The following is a 16,900-nucleotide window of genomic DNA, read 5'->3' on the forward strand; positions in this document are numbered from 1 at the left end:
ACCTGAATGACTTGGAAGAGGTCAGAGGGAAACAAGAAGGGAAGAGAAGAAGCAGGGCCACGTGCCAGCGGTTTGAAAAACAAGAAACATGGAGCTCTTTAGCAGAACCGTGGCTGCTAACACAGAGAAACACCCTGGATCAATTCCACCATCAGGGGGTGCGCTAAATGCATCCTGGATTAAAGACACCATCTCGGGGACCAGGGAGGGGGGCAGCCGCCCGTCTTCAACAGGCCCATCTTCAACTTCCCAACAGGGCTCTGGGAAGTGCCCCAGAGTGGGGTGGCAAGTGGGCAGGGGCCCGCCAAGACATCCAGCCTTGAACCAGGCTGGGCACTCAGGGCTGGATACCAGCCAGGGGGTGGGGGCAGGAGCCCACGTACCAGCTCTCCGTGGCCACCGTTCACGAGGGTCCACCCAGCAGGCCCTGCAGTCAGCGGGGATCCGAGAAAGATCCACTCCCAGAGGGGCTGCCAGATTTAGAGGAAGGTTGCGTGAGGTCACTGGGGCCGGGGCTCTGGCCGCCTCCCCACACTAGCTCCTGGCAGTTGGAGGGGCGAGGGGGAGCCACGGCCCGAGTCTTGTGCGGGTCCCCGGGCTCACAGCTCTCTACCCCCATTCTGCTCTGTAAAGACTCCAGGGCCCTGCGCTGCTGCCTGTGCTTGGAGCACAGCGCCTGACCTAATTGCGTCTATTTTTTGCCCTGGTCCCTGCAGAGGGCTTGTCCTGGAATCCTCCCTCTGAGAAGAGCACCGTCCGTTTTAGATACAGGCGACTTACAGACACAGGTACACGCGCATGCACATACACACGCATCGCCGTTCTACAGAGAAGAGGGTATGGTGTACGACGCTGCGGCGGGGAAGCGATTATGTCCAGGATAGCCAGGGGAGGGGGCGAGGGGGGCATTCCCGCGTTTCTGACCTGCACGTGCGTGTGTGCATGCGTGTGTGCGCGTGTGTCCCTCAGCCCTCTGGAGCCCGGATCCAAGAGTCCGCCTTGATGTCAATGGGCAGATGTCCTCAGACAATTGAAAACAAGCCTGGGGGGGCGGGGTACGACGAGAGAAGGAAGCGAAGCCCGCGCCGGCCCCAGTGCCTCTCGGATATTTTCAGCGGCGCTGCGAGCACAGGCTGGGGTAATTTTAGCAGCCAGGGGAGTGGAGAGCGAGTAACTGTTCCATTTGCTTTCCAAGCGCTGCATCGTGAGAGCCCATTCATTGTGCGGTTCACAAGTGGCCTTGAGGGGACAGAGCCGTGTGCTCTGCCGAGGAGCTGGCGTGGCCGCGCGTTCGTAGGCTCCCCCAGCTGCTATCTTTAGCTCCCGTGGGTGAGCTCCGTGTGGCTGCTGGTGCTCCAGGCGTCTCCATGAGCCGCCAAGGGTGCGCCGAGCGCCCAGGCCCTCGCGAGCCTCCAGGAGCAGGTGGATGGGAGCCGCAGGCAGAGATGCACCAGCGAGCAGGAAGCAGGAAACGCCTGCCCCGTGCTGGAGCGCGGGCTCCCAAGCAGCGGCCTGATGGCACCACGGGCCGTCCCCTCTGGGGGGAGCCCACTGTGGCCCGGGCACCCCTTCTCCTGGGCGCTGCCCCTTGGTTCTGTTCCGGCAGCTGTGCTGGCCTCTCTGATCCCCGCACCAGGCGAACGGAGGCTTTCAGGGCGGCTCCCGTGGTCCCTCCCACGTCCCTCTGGGCCGCCGTTTCCACGGAGGACTCCTGGTCAGGGAAGGGCTTCAGGGCGGCCCAGGGGACAGGGCAGCCACGCCAGCCGGGCTTTGCCTCAGCCACTGGCTTTTCTCTGATTCCAGCACGGTTTTGTCTGAAGGAATAAGGGGACAGCCCAAGTGTCCATTTACAGATGAAGGGATTGCAAAGTAGGATGTGTAAATACCACAGAGAATTACTCAGGCTTGAGAAGGAAGGAGCCTGACACCTGCTACAGTGCGGACAGACCCAGAGGACTTTACACCAAGTGAATTCAGCCGGCCCCAGAGGGGCAGATTCTTTAGGACCCCACTCACGTGAGGTCCCGAGCAGAGTCAAGGTCATAGAGACAGAGGGTAGATGGGGAGCTGGGGGTGGGAGACGTCGGTTCATGGGGACCGAGTCTGTGTGGGAAGGTGGAACATTCTGGAGATGGGTGGTGGGAACAGCCTTGCAACCGGGTGTGTGGACTTAATGCCCCTCAGCTGTACACCTGAAGCTGGTTTTAAAATGGTTAAGTTTTATATTGTTTTGCCGCAGTAAAAATTCAAAAATAAAGGGGGCTGATGGTTTGGGCATAGGGAAGACAATCAGGGATTGAGGCCAAAGCCCCCAGATTACTCTGGGCAACTGCCACACACGAAAGGGGAGGGCCTCTCCCCCGGCCACTGGGGGCTGGCACCCGGCCGCCCAGAGCTGAGGTGCAGGGGCTCCCAGTCCAGTGCTCACTCGCTGTCCAGCCCCACGGCCTCACATGGAGCAGGGCACACAGGCTGCAGGCCCTTGCGGGGAAGGTGGCAGGGCGCGTGCTCACCCCAGTGACCCGTGTCTCTTGCAGATTGCATCTCTGCTCAAGGACAATGAGCGCATCCAGTCCACGCAGACCGTCACCCCCAACGATGAAGACAGTGACATCAAGAAGATTAAGAAGGTCTGTAGCAGCCACCCTAGAAGGCCTCCTGGCACCATCAGCACCGTCCCCCCAGGGATGGCCACCCCCCAGCTCCACCCCAGAGACCAGATACGGACCAGAACAGCCATGCTCAGGCGCTTCCTCCAGGCTGTCCCTGGGCGACACTGGGTCCACCCTATTTTAGGGAAAACAGGAGCTAAAGCGGAAGGAGTGGGAGGGGCTGGGACAGAACCCAGGCTGCAGGCTCCAGCTGGGAGCTTCTCTCACATCATGGTGGGGGCGGGATCCTGAGGCCACCTGGCTCCCCCCATAACTTCCTCCCCACAACCACCTCCCCACGGCCACCCCCTGCCCCTCCCCATGCAGACCCTTCCTCTCACAGTTTCTCCCTCTAGTACCTCCCACCCCGCACACCTTGGCCTGGGAGCCCCTGGACCCCAGAGCTGCCCCAGCTAGTTTGCTCTGTGAGAGTCCAGATGGCAGACATCATAGATGGCCCTGGGAAGGCATTTGGCTGTCGGGTTACCACCAGCATGATGGGCCAGCCCTGGGCATGTGCAGGCTAGAAGCCAGAGAGCCCGAGTCACCCTAAGAAAGGCAGGTGATATCGGACAGTCCTGCATGTGGAGCAGCCAGAGACCCCCCAACACCCCAGACACTGCATCCCCCCCATCCCCGGCCAAGTTCAGCCTACCAGCGTGTTTGGGGTTCTGAGCCCACATGGTGTGTTGTTTTTTTTAATTTGTTGCTGGTGCTTTAAAAGCTAAACATTTCACATAAAAATCTGGATTTTGTTTCTCAAGAATAGAAATAGCTAACATTCATTAAGCACTTTCTATGTGTCAGACGCTATTCTAGGAGCTTTATGCAGATTAATTCATTCCTAACTCAAAACCCTGTGGGGTTTCATTATTATCTGCATTTCACGTTACGGGGAGGCTGAGGTGCAGAGAGGCAGAGGGACTTGCCCAGGTCACCAGCTCAACATTGGCACGTGGCATTGAAACCCCAGCCGCCCAGCCCCAGAGCACACATCCTCCTGGACACCACTGGGACATCGCCTCCTGGAAAGCACGAGGCCATGCACGCAGCCCAGGGCCACCCACCACAAGCCTGAGGAGACCCACCAGCTGGCTTCCTGAGACTCTAGGACCTGCTAGGCCATAGGCAGGGGTGTTGCCAGTGGGTCTGAGCCAATCTCCATCCTGGCAGGCTTGCGCTGGCCTTGCCTCTCAACTGTGGCTCTGCTGGGCTTCTCAGCCCATTTTCAGAAGCCGTCCTGGTTGGAACATTTCAAGTACCGGCTGAAATCCTCCTCCCTCCCTCTACTTTCACCCTCCTGGGGTGTCAGGGCAAGCCCTCCACGTAGAGAGAGCTTTCCTGTTCTGGAAGAGAGTAGTCTGGGCTCAGGGCTAGCTTCCTCTCCAAGGCCAACACCCCTAGCCACACATCTGCACCCCAACCATGGCATTTGCTGTCCATGCCCCTTTCAGTGGAGGCTGGTGAGTGTCTGTGCCTGGTCCTCAGCAGGCGACCCCTGGGCCCCTGGGGCCCCATCCCGCAGCAGGAGCAGCAGGGAGCTCTGGGGTAGCCAAGAACCTGGGTCCTCTCCTGGATCCTTGCCAACATGCGGCCGTGCCAAGCAGCCCAACTGCAAGATGGTCAAGTATCAGCATTCATTTCCCCACAGAGACAGGAGAGGTCTAAGCAGGCGCGGGCACTCAGAAGTGCCGATGAGGCCCCAAGCATGAGATTAACTAATTTGTCACATTCTGTTCAATTCGATAATCACCCTCTATCCAGATGAGTGTTAATTGGAACTTGTGGGCTTTCAGGCCTGTCGTTAGACAAGATGAGGTGTAGATGGGCCACCACAGCCCGGCAGGCCTGTGTCCTCCAGCTCCTGCTCCAGTGGAGACTCAGCCACCCTTCCCCTCCTCCAGTCAATGCTTCTGAAGCAGCCAGGGATCTTGCTGAGATGGAGGGGTCCACGGAGGAGCCTGGCACCTGCATTTCCAGCGAGCTCTGGGGGGATGCTGGTGCCACCAGTCCCGGGGCCACACTTGTAGTCCAGGTGCCTCCTCATGAGCCCCGTCCTACAGCCAGGAACACTGGCGCAGAGGAACCAGGCAGCGGGCCCAGGAGCTCGCAGGCAGCAGGAGCAGGCCTGGCCCTCCTCTGGGCCTGCAGAGGGGGCGGGTGGACAGAGTCCATGTCCCCGCCCTGGAGCCCTTGCTCCTGGAAGCATGAGCCCCCAAGCCCTCTGACCAAGACCCTCCCGCCCACTCCCCCAGGTGCAGAGCTTTCTGCGGGGCTGGCTGTGCCGGCGCAAGTGGAAGACCATCATCCAGGACTACATCCGCTCGCCGCACGCTGATAGCATGCGGAAGAGGAACCAGGTGGTGTTCAGCATGCTGGAGGCCGAGGCCGAGTACGTGCAGCAGCTCCACATCCTGGTTAACAACTTCCTGCGCCCACTGCGGATGGCCGCCAGCTCCAAGAAGCCCCCCATCACACATGACGACGTCAGCAGCATCTTCCTCAACAGGTGAGCTCCCCCAGGGGCTGGCCCAGCACGGAGCACCCTCCCAAGGGCAGGTGAGCAGATGGGCCACACAGGGTGGAGGTGCCCAAGCCATGTGACTCCAGGCCACCTCCAGCGAGTGTGGGTGCAGGGCATACACGGAGGCCATGCGGTAGGTAAAGCTGCTCCACTGGGCGGTCCTGTCCCCCAGGGCACACCTGGCAGGGTTTGGAGGCATGTTTGATTGTTAAAACCTGGCTGAGCTTGGGAATGCTGCGGGCACAGCTAGCAGAGGCCCCGGCTGCCAGAAACCTCAGGCAGGCCCCGGCCCAGCCCCTCAATAAGGACAGCTCCTCCCACAGTGTCCCTGCTGAGAAGCCAAGTCTCCCGGAGCTAACTACACTCTGTCCTTCTATCCCGACACAGCCACAGTGACCAGAAGCCGGGTTCTCTGCCCGGACACATCTGCCCTCTAAACGCACCTCCTTTTCCTGAATGGTGACTCTGGCGTCACTGTGGGACTTGTGGTACCCCAGAGGGTCCAGCTTGCGCTGCTCTTCTGTCTACCTCTTTTTAAAAGGAGTTTCTTAAAAAGTGGTTTAAATAGATGAGCTTTCTGGTGGGTGTGAAAATTGAGTGAGCCGTATAAAAGCGACAGGCCTGAAAACACATACCCAGAGTGCGGAGGGTAAGTGATTCCCCCCCCCCCCCAGGAATGAGGATGGGCTGCCGTGTGCCCCAGGATGTTCATTCAGCCACTTCACTCACTCTAACCAGCCCCCATGTAGGCCCGCCCCATGGCGGTCAGGACCAGGGGGTGCTGGGTGCGAGGGACCAGTGGGTAGCCTATGAGTGATAGAGATGGGCAGAGGCTGGCCAAGGCTCCGGCTGGACAGGCCCAGAGTCAGCGGCGTGGGCAGGCCTCCAGCTGTGGTGTGGACACCGCGGCAGAGCTGGGGCAAGAGAGAGACGGACAGGGAACAGCCTTTGACCTCATAGGACCTTCTAGAACTCAGCCACTGGGCCTTACAAGGTTGCTTTTTTGATATATGTGTTGAACCCAATTTTTAAGTATTACATAAATGCTTTTAATTCATTTCTTGAAACAAATCAGTTATTATGTTTTTGTCACATCGGATAACAGCTCAGAAATCACAGTGGACTCTTTCCAACACTGTGACCTGCACAGTCCCTTCCTGGGTGACCCAGGCAGTGCAGCAGGGTTCACACATGGGCACACGTGAGTGAGCATGGGAGCTGGGACCCTCATGCTTCTCTGTCTCAGGGTCCAAGATGGGGCCGGGGCACCCCACCTGCAGCAGGTGCAGCAGGTGCACAGGTGCTGCTGCCACAGGTCACAAACCCCTGTCCAGCAGGCTTGGTGCATCCCCAGAAACACTGCTGACCCTGGACAACTTGGGGGTGAGGGACACACCCTTGAACATCCACATGTAACCTTGAACTCCACCCAGTCTTAACCATCGATGGCCCGCTCTTGACCGGAAGCCGTAGTGATCACACATACTCCGTTTGTTATGTGGTTTACAAAACACAACAGAGTGTGTTTTGTAAAAAACACACAAAACAAAACACAACTCTGTTGTTTACCTTACAACAGAGTGAGATAGGAGAGAAAACAGCCTCAAGAAAATGTGTTTCGGGCACCGCACTTTATTAATCAGGGAACCCCACGTGTGAGCGCACCCGTGCAGTCCACACCCAGGCAGCCCAAGGGTCCATTGTGCTGCGGGAGGCACGGGGACACTTCTGGGCTGTCCCCCCTTCTCTTAGGCCATGACTACAAGCCCCTGGTGACCATGTATCACAACCACCAAGAGATGAACCTGTGCTTTTGTGCTGATTTAATCTTTCCATCATTTTGTTATACTTCATGGATCTTCCATGGAATTTCTGGGCTCAGGAGGCTCCAGGCAGAATGAGCCCTTCCCGGTGTGTCCCAACTCTCCCTCGGATGTTCTTCCACTTTGCTGTTCTTGATGGTGTCTCCTACTGTCTTTACGTCTTTCCTTGGAGGTCACGTCCCTGGCCACCCCCATGTCCCTTGCCACCATTGGCTTATGTCCTCGCTGTGTGTTTACAGGGCCTCATGCTGCCCTTTGTGGCACCCATCACACTTAAATAGTGACTTACTCTGTGTCTGCATCCTGCTTACCATGGATGGGGTCAGGACTGTAGTGTACAGCTGCACCAGCTACGCACTGCACAATTCAGAGACACTATTCACATGGACCAGAGATCAGCACAGTTTTTCTGTAGAGCATCGGACAGGACATAGTTTAGACCTTGTGGGTCATGTGGTCTGTGTCGAAACTAAGCAGTCACAGACGATCCTGAATGAACGCACATGGCTGTGTTCTGATAAATCTTCACAGAAACTGAAATATGAATGTCGTATGTGTTCACATACTGTGAAATATTCTTTTGGGTTTTTTTCAAACCATTTAAAAATGTAAAAATCTTTCTGAGCTTGCAGACTGTACAAAAACAGGGAGTGAGCCAGTCCTTTGGATGAAAAGATTCTGTGTCCCATAAAGTTGCCGTGTTCTCCCAGAATATTCTATGAATGTCATAGAATTCCAACCAAAGTGCAGTGTAGCAAAATGATCTTGAAGTTCAAGTGAAGGAATAAATACACGTAAATAGGTAACTGTGTTTCAAAACAAGAGCATTGTCAGAAACATTCCGTACTTTAACTGAAATATGTTATGGAAATCGATAAACATAGTTAAGTAACAAAAACAGCCTGAGTGTAGTAGCAGAAAATACAATAGAAAGTCTAGAAACAGACCTAAGAGCTAGAAAGTCTAGAAACAGACCTAAGAGCGTGTAAGAAGTGGAAACGATAAGCAGCAGCGTAGAAGAGCAGTGGAAACAGCTGGCGCATTGTTAGATGGAATCGGGCAATCAGCTACCCTAACTGGGGAGGATTGTGCTTATACCCCTTACGTGCATCTCACACCAGCGTGAACTGCAGTTGAGTATTTTATGTAAGCGTGAAGCAGGAAAATTAAACAGGTGAGTGTGTGCACAACCCATGCACACTCAGAAACAGAAGACAGAAAGAAATATTATGCCTCACAAGGCAAGGGGGTGGCAAGATGGACAAACTTCCAAAAAATGATGAATTAAAACATCAAACACACCATTAGCAGGCAGACCACTGAGCAAAAGTGTCTACAGGGTGTATGTTAGGTTATGTGCTACATATGTGGGGTTATTTAAAATTAAGAAGAGACAGAATAATAATTGGACGTAGCTAGGGAATTCCCAGAGAAGGAATTCAGGTGGCCAGTGCATAGGAAAAACATTTAAGGAACATAACAATGGTTTTTTTTCAAAGCATATCAAATCAAAATGAGATCATTTTATTCTCTTGTGAGATGGATAACAATGGTATTTTCTACATTATAAGTGAAATTCTCTCCTTAAAATGCCTTAAAAATGAAGGCTTCGTCAACTGTATTTTTATAGTCCTAGCTTATGATGTCCCTAACATGCTGCTACAGTGGCCCGTGCAATGTTGGAATTTAAGAAGGTGCATTTCTCCCCAATGCATCCTGAGCAGTGGGCGGCTGGCAGTGCGTGGAAATGGCTCCCCTGAGTGGTGCTGGGCAGTGCTCGGGGTAGTCCGGAGCCTTCTGGCTCCCTCAGGAACCCCAGAAAGTACCCTGATCCTCAGTGTCCCCATCTCAGACCAAACATTCTGCCACTTGTGCATTCTCACTCACCCTTGAGTCAGTCTCTAACTTTTTGAACATGGGGCCGACGAAAGTTCTTGGGATTAATACATGTTTGTCCACACAGCAGACTAGTTCAGAGGCCACAGAGACACAGCCCAGCCCTGTCCGAGTCACTCTGAGGCCACAGAGATACAGCCCAGCCCTGAGTCACTCTATAGGGGACAGCTGCCTAACTCAAAATGACTTCAGCCATTGGGGGGATTCTGGTCGGGAGTCAGTGTGAGTCCACACCTGGGGGGGCCCTGGTCAGGGATCAGTGACCACGGTGGGGGGACTATTCTGGTGGGACATCAAGGAGGGGACAGTGAGTCTCCACAGTGCGGGGACATCGCTTTGAAGATTTCGTGTCTGTGGATGATATGAACATTCCCCCTGCCGGTTCTCCTTCCGTCCTGCACATCTGCCAGTGTAACTGAGTTCAGGCTTTGCCCCCCAGCCTGCAGGTGTTGTCTGTCCATCTCCCTCACCCCCCAGGATCTCGGGGTACCCCCTGCTCTGCTCCCCACAGGCCTGCGCCCCGGCACCTCCCATCCCCACCGCCTGTGGTGCAGAGGGAGTAAGACTCTGGTGGGGGTGGGGGATGCCCTTAGGCACATGATGCTGGAAAAGAGGACAGCTGGGGCGGGGAGCACACACACCCCCAGGAACAGAGAACCTTCCAGGGAGGGGGAAGCCAGGTCAGGGGCTCAGGCTGCGCCGACCCTTCCTCTCGGGGCCTCACTTTTCCTGTCCCAGAATCAGGCACACGACCTGGACGTCCTCTGGACTCCCCTACCCGGGTCAGGGCCAGCCCCAGGCACCCCGGGGAGACCTCCAGCCCCCAGGGTGGTAGGATCAGGGTGACGCATGGCCTCAGGGAGGCAGGGAGGGGCTGCAAAAGGAGGCAGGAGCCTGTCCCCTGCGGAGACAAGCAGTCCTGTGTCCTCAGGACAAGCTGTGACAGCAGACTGGGGCTGTTCCGGGCCAGCTGCCTGGGGAGCAGTGGGCGGGAAGGGGGTGCGGCGGGAAGCCAAGGCCAGCGTGGCTGCCAGGGCACAGCACATTCCCCTGCACTCCAGGTGGTGACAACGCCGGCATGGAAGGCACATGGGGTCTTTTGCTTCCCTAACTTTTCCCGGAAAGGGTGGCGGTGAGCTCGCGTTGACTGAGTGCCCGCCACGCACCAGGCACTAGCACTCCCGACGTTTCCAGGAGTTACCTCATTTCACCTGCCTATTTTGTGCAGAAAGACCCGAGGTTCAGAGATGTTAGGCATTTTGCCCAAGGCCACAGAGCCGGGGGAGGGGCGTAGGCAGAGACCAGGTCTGCAGCCGCAGCCCTGCACACACAGCACCCTGGCCTTTCCTTGGTATCCTCCGGAGCCCTGGGCTCGTCTGGGGTCCCAGATGGCGAGACCTCAGGGGGCGCAGGGAGGCCGGCAGGCCCCACCTGGGGGGAACCCTGCTTGGGGCGATCTGGAAATCCTCCACCGCTTCTTAACGGGGGTCCTGCGTGCTCGTCCGGACCTGGGTCCCGAGCGATACAGCCCAGTGCTGGTGGGCCTTCACCGGGCTCCGTGGAGGACGGACTCGCTGCTTGGCGTCCTGTCGGGCACCGCTACTCGGGGTGCCCTGGAGGGGCTGAAACCGCCCCCACTGGGGTGCCACTCACCCTGTGCTCTCCCCGCAGCGAGACCATCATGTTCCTGCACCAGATCTTCTACCAAGGCCTGAAGGCCCGCATCTCCAGCTGGCCCACCCTGGTCCTGGGTGAGTAGCCAGCCGTGGCGGGGCTGCGGGCCGCCCTGCAGAGCGTGGGGGAAGGCCCACTCCAGCGCCCGGAATCCCTCCCCGGGGAGCACAGGAAGCACTGGTTCGCAGAAACTGTATTTCTCGGAGGAAGCCACGTATTCTTAGTTACCTATCTACTTTTCCCTTTTAAAAATAATATCGACGTACCCATTTGAGAAAATCTGAGAATCCAGAAAATGAGAAAAGGTTTAAAAATATCATTCATAGTCCTCCCTCCAGAGATAACTGCGATAAACATCTCTGTGTGTTTTCTTCCAGTTTTTTTCTCTGCATAGATCTTGGGTTCCCCCCCTCCCCGTTTTACATAATTGCAAACATACCAAATTTAGATTTTGAATCTTGCTGTGGGTTGTTGGTTTTTTATTTATTTTAATTTTTTTTTAACTTTATAGCACAAGTGTTTTTCTTATCCTGAAAGTGTGCTTGTTGACGGCTGCGTAATGCTCTACTGCCCGCCACTGGCTCATCAGAATTATTTCTGCTTTTTTGTTACTAGAAATGATTTCTGTGTGTGATGTTTTCTTTTTACGGAGCATTTCCTTGGGATAGGTTTCCAGAAGTAGAGTTCCTGGACAAAGGGCTGCTCTGCCCTCAGGCCTTGGAGGCCTCTGAGCGGGTTGGCACTTCCTTCTGTTTTTCTCAAGTCAGAGACCCCCACACACATTCCCCAAGGTCAGAATATGAGCACCCCTGGCAGGATGGGGCTGCCCTCCCAGGCGTAGCACAGGCGAGCACTGTTCGCCCCACAATGGGAAGCCCTCCCCAGGAGCCCCCGCTCCCAGTCTGTCACCAAAGCACGTGTTTTTCTAACATAACAGGGTTTGTAAATCACGGTGTCTGTGGGTCCATCTCACCCGTCGAATGTTGGTTGGGCCGACCCTTCACAGGTGTCACAGATGGAGGCTGGGGGCAGGCCTTTCCACCCCCACCTGGGCGGGGCACGGAGTGGGGTGCGACTTGTGCCCGGCAGCCTCCCTCTGCCTGTTGCCTGCTGAGAGCAGGTCTTGGCAGAGAGAACCCAGCTGGGAGCCCACAGGAAGTGCCCTCGTCCTAGAGCGGTGGGGGCCACCAGAGCACCCTCTGCACCTGCTCTCGGGGGCCCTCAGAGACACAGGGGTGAGAGTAGATGGACCCCATATCTACAAATGTGATTCTGCTGGGGCCCCTCCATCTGGCCCTGGACAGGGCTGGGGTGCCAGAGACATCCTGCCACCACCACGGGGCTCCCTGGGTGGGGATTGGGGCTGGCCCTGGCCTCCTGAGTGGGGCTGGGGGCACCGGCCCCCCTTAACGCGCCGTCCTCGCAGCTGACCTGTTCGACATCCTGCTGCCGATGCTCAACATCTACCAGGAGTTCGTCCGCAACCACCAGTACAGCCTGCAGATCCTGGCGCACTGCAAGCAGAACCGGGACTTCGACAAGCTGCTGAAGCACTATGAGGCCAAGCCCGACTGCGAGGAGCGGACCCTGGAGACCTTCCTCACCTACCCCATGTTTCAGGTGGCACCAGCGCCCCCGGGCTGCTGCGGGGAGGTGGGGTGCAGTGTGGAGGGCACGAGGTAGAGGGCAGCCTGTTCCTTCCTCCATCCTGCCCTGGGGGTCCGCCCCGCTGAGAGCCATTCTCTGCCTGCCCCCCTCCCTCTATCCCTCTGTCCCTGCCCCCCGGCCTCCCACAGATCCCCAGGTACATCCTGACGCTGCATGAGCTCCTGGCGCACACCCCTCACGAGCACGTGGAGCGCAACAGCCTGGACTATGCCAAGTCCAAACTGGAGGAGCTGTCCAGGTGAGCCTGGCTTCCGGGCGCCACCCCTGGGGTGCCGAGTGAGGAGGGACCCCCCACCCCCACCCCGGGGCCGAAAAGGGACCCCCCCAGGCCAAGCGAGGAGCCTCCCCCGCCCCGGGGCCCAGTGAGGAAGCGCAGTGGGAGCTTCAGCCCCAGCTTAGAAGCAGGGGCTTGGGTGAGGGTTCGGAGGCAGGGGCTCAGCCGCCAGCAGCAGGAAGCAGACAGAGCCCCCGGGCCAGACCTGTGTGGCTCCGGGCAGGGTGGCTCCGGGCAGGGTGGCACAGGTGGCATGTCTCAGGCACGGGTGCAGAGGACACTCACAGGCCCATTCTGTCTGTCTTCGGGTGTGAACCTGTCAGCCCCGTGGCCTCACACACGTGTGGAAGACTCTGATCAGCAGCCGTGCCATCGCTGGGGACACAGGCTGTGGCCTCCAGTCTCCGAAGCCCAGGGAGCCCTCCCCCTGCCAGCGGGGCTGCCGAGGGGCCGGGGTGAAGGGCCCAGGGACAGGGGTCAGGTCTCAGGCCAGACACCTGGGTGCCCTGGCGACACTCCTGGCAGGAGATGATGGTGGCCGGTGGAGGACGGTGGCTGTGGGGGTGAGGGGGAGGCTCAGACTCCAGCGGCGTGTTGAAGGGGGAATTAGCAGGAGTCCCCAGCCGGCTAGATGGAGGGCCCTCGCTGAGCCGCCAGGAGGGGCAGGAAGCTGCCAGAGGGGCGGTTTGGAGGGGAGTCCTTCCTGTTGCGTGCTGGGGAGACAGACGCTGTGGCAGAGATGGCGGGACAGGAGCAGTGTCTGGAGGTCAGGGGAGCGAGGCCCTCGGGGGCTCCACAGTGTGGGGGTCAGATGTGAGGGGGCGCCCTGTGCCCAGAGACAGGCTGCAGAATCGGGAAGGAGGGTCAGCCCGCAGGCCAGGGAGCCCCACCACCCACAGCCCTGCCCGGGCCCTGGGGCCACTCACACCGGAAGAGGCCGCCCCAGGCCATTAAGGGGCGGCAGGTCAGGGCAGGGGGAGGACCAGCTGCACCCAGACAGGGAGGGGTGTGAGGGGGGCGTGATTACAGATCACACAACCTCTGTGGGCACCCCATGTCCCTTTGAATCCCAAAGCCACAGTCTGCACACTCGTCCCCCATCAGAGGCCTCAGGGCCCCCATGGAGCACCCTGTCCTGGGGCACACAGGGCTGCAGGGGGCACACCTGGGACCAGGTGTCAGGCCTGAGACCCCGAGTCCCATTCCCCAGGGCCCCAGCCACACAGGAGGCAGCTCTCCTGAGTCCTTGATACTGGCCCCTCCTAGCTCCCTGCCCAGGGCCCAAGGAGACGCCCCCCCCCACCCCTGCCCCCACTGTGCTCGCAAACCCCCGCCTCTGGGCCTGCCCCACTGCCCTTCTGACCCTGACCCCAACCTGCGGAACCCTGAAAATTGGGTGCACCAGCTGACAGTGACCCCAGCCCGGGGCTGCTGTCCCCATATCTCGCGGCAAACTGGGTTCACTGCCTTGGAGTCACCCCCTTGTTTTCACTAACCCCACCCCACCCTGGGGCTGCTTCCAAAAATGCTCCCTCCCCAAGGAGCTAGCACAGGCCAGCAGGCGGCTCGGGGTCTCATGTGCCCCCCAGAGATGGGCTGCACTTGGGATCCCAGGACAGCGTCCCTGGGGGCGCCCGGGCCCCATCCCCAAGTCCCTGTCCAATAGAAGAAACAACAAATAAAAATACAGTCGCAACACCCTGATCACTGTCCTTCACCCTGTCACCCGCCGTGTGCCAGACATCAGGCCCGCACGTGAAATCCGTTATCTCCCGTCCTCACCCCAAAACCCCATAGGTGGGGGGAACGAAGAGCTGGAGGTGTCCCATAGCGCTCAGCCTTGTGCTGATTGTCGGAGTTTGAACCAGGTGACGTCCTCGCAAGGACCGCCAGCCCTCCTTGCACCCTTGGCCAGGGAGCAGCGGGCGCTTCTTCCAGACTCCCTCCCACAGTACTCATCACCTCCCCATCCGCAGAAACCTAGGAGCCTCTTTCCCCGCCACGCGGTTATTTAAGAGCGGGTAGATAGCGCCACCTGCTGGCGTTGAGGGGTGTGGCGGCAGTCAGAACAGGACAGTTGTCTGTAGTCTGGTTAGTGGCTTGGTGTCCTGCTTCCCTCTCACCCATGCTGTTGCCTGTGGACATAAACCCAAGTCAGCCCTGCCCTGAGCCAGCTGGATGGCCAGCACTCCAAAACTCAGTCATTCCAGAACCCAAACAGCGTTAAGGAAAAAATCATAATAAAGAGCATTCACAGAGAAGAAACAGCATGTGCAAAGGCCCTGAGGCAGGGATGAACTTGTTTTGTTGTATGGATGGACATAAGGCCAGTAGTGCAGTAAGGGACAGAGTAATGAACAAAGGATGTTTTGCAGAGCTCCCTTGTTCCTCCCATTGCCATTCCATTGCACGTGACTCAGACTTTTTAGACAGACCTGTTTCCTGTTAATCTCCATTTCCTTCTCCCTGAAATAAGAACACCTGCCTCCTTGGATTTCCCGAATTGGAAAATGAGATCAAGTCTACAAAGTGTCCAGCACACAGTGGGTACTCCATAAATGCTTGACTGCAGGCTCCAAGAATCCTAGGAGCCTAGCTTTCCTTCTGGGTCTGGCCAGAGGCCTGACATTCCCTCCTCCTGCCCCTGACTTATTTCCCGTCCTTGCAGGATAATGCATGACGAAGTGAGCGAGACAGAGAACATCCGGAAAAACCTCGCCATCGAGCGCATGATCATTGAAGGCTGCGAGATCCTGCTGGACACCAGCCAGACTTTCGTGAGACAAGGTATGCCCTGCCTGCCTGGTCCCAGGAGGCCCCGCAGCAGGGGCAGGCAGCCCTGGGACACCTCCGGGTGGTGCGTCTGTAGAGTGACCCAGGGCTGCTGGAGGGCTGTGGGTGTCGCGTCCACGCACACAGGTGCAGGCACGTTGGTCTCCACGTCTTCCTTCTTCCCCAATGGCCCAGCGTGTCTGTCGTACGTCCTAAGAAATGCTGACGTGTGCTTTCTGGAGCGAGGGTAGGGAGCCGAGGACCAGGCCCCAAATCACAAGCATCTCTAGCCCCAGGGTGGGGGTGGCAGTGTGACTCTGGTCCTTCTGTCCTCTGCTCATCATCCTTGGCCTCTTGGGGACAGCCGCATTCAGAGTGGCTCTTGGCCCCCACGTGCCTCCTAGCCCCCACGTGCCTCCAAGCCCCATCTGGGAGGCACGGCCCCACGAGGGCTGAGGAGAGGCTGGCTGTCCCCACGGGATGCTGGATCTTCTGTGCACCTGACAGTGGCCCCATCCAGAGCCCACAACCTGCGGGAAACAGCTTTGCATGCACACCCCAGAGGTCCTCCTGTCCAGCCCCGGGACTCTGACCAGAAGGAAAGCTTGCAGCACGTCCTCCAGCCTGGGAAGCTGGCTCTGCACGTGGCCTTGCCTGGAGTTTTGCTCTGAGCCCCCGCATGGCACCCGTGCCCTTCCCCAGGCTCGCCCTGCTTACCGGAGCTGCATGGGGCCCAGGATGGAATTACCCAAAGAACTACCCCTTCTGGCACATGCAGCATCCCCACAGAACAGAAATCTGCTCCATTGCCCAAGCAAAGTGTGTCCTCCCCTCCCGTGGGCCCTGCTCGACCTGGAACCAGCCAGGGGTCCGGAAAGCCCTTTTTCACTTGGTAGTCCCACTGGCAACACGGGTGCCCGCCTCGTTCAGGCCGTGCCCATGCTGGGCACCAGGGACACCCAGAGGGTAGACCCGCCCCACCCTGCAGAGGCTGCTGTGCAGGGGGCAGGGGAGTGAGCAGATGGACATGGGGTACAGGGGGTCGTGAGCAGACAGACGCGGGGCAGGGGGTCGTGAGCAGGGTTCCAGGCAGCGATAAATGTGGGCAAGAGGCAGAGCGGCAGCCCAGAGCGGGGCAGGGAGTCAGGGAGGGCTTCCTGGGAGGGAAGGACAAGTACGAGTTCACGGGGTGGGAAGGAAAGGCTTTCTTTCCCGCCAAGGAGCGGCATGCAGGAGCCGGAGTAATGAGTGGGAGCTGGGACGGCCGAGGGGGAGCCGGCACAAGAGGGCACAGGTGCCTGAGTCAGTGGGAAAGGAGGCATGTGGTGTGTGCGTGTCGGGGGTGGGCGCCAGAGCGGGGGCAGCAGGTGACTTCATCCACGGCACCTGTTCTTCCTGAGACACTGCCTGTCCCCAGTGCACAGCGTCTGGGATGGGGCTGTCTCTGGGCTCTGCAGCCAGGGTGCCACACCTCCTCGGCTGCAGCAGCCCGGTCCCCGGGGCAGTGCATGGTGCCGACCAATCTGCATTCTCTCCACACAAGCCCGGACCTGGAGGGCTCCTCTGCTTGCCGGGGCCCTGGCCAGGGGGGCGGGGGTACTGGGGAGCCCTGAGGGAT

At 58.3% G+C, this 16,900-nt stretch overlaps 1 protein-coding gene across 2 annotated transcripts in view; it reads left to right on the plus strand.

The window, feature by feature from the left end:
- The window catches only part of RASGRF1 (Ras protein specific guanine nucleotide releasing factor 1), a 93,089-nt gene that overhangs the window by 32,015 nt on the left and 44,174 nt on the right, over positions 1-16,900 (plus strand). For both annotated transcript variants that reach the window (XM_026000021.2, XM_026000028.2), the window contains exons 4-9: positions 2,538-2,630; positions 4,907-5,160; positions 10,566-10,645; positions 11,995-12,188; positions 12,365-12,474; positions 15,179-15,297. In XM_026000021.2, the coding sequence (XP_025855806.1) occupies positions 2,538-2,630; positions 4,907-5,160; positions 10,566-10,645; positions 11,995-12,188; positions 12,365-12,474; positions 15,179-15,297 (850 nt within the window). The remainder of the gene's footprint in view (positions 1-2,537; positions 2,631-4,906; positions 5,161-10,565; positions 10,646-11,994; positions 12,189-12,364; positions 12,475-15,178; positions 15,298-16,900) is intronic.

Source organism: Vulpes vulpes, chromosome 14 (assembly GCF_048418805.1).
Source record: "Vulpes vulpes isolate BD-2025 chromosome 14, VulVul3, whole genome shotgun sequence".
Classification (NCBI taxonomy): domain Eukaryota; kingdom Metazoa; phylum Chordata; class Mammalia; order Carnivora; family Canidae; genus Vulpes; species Vulpes vulpes.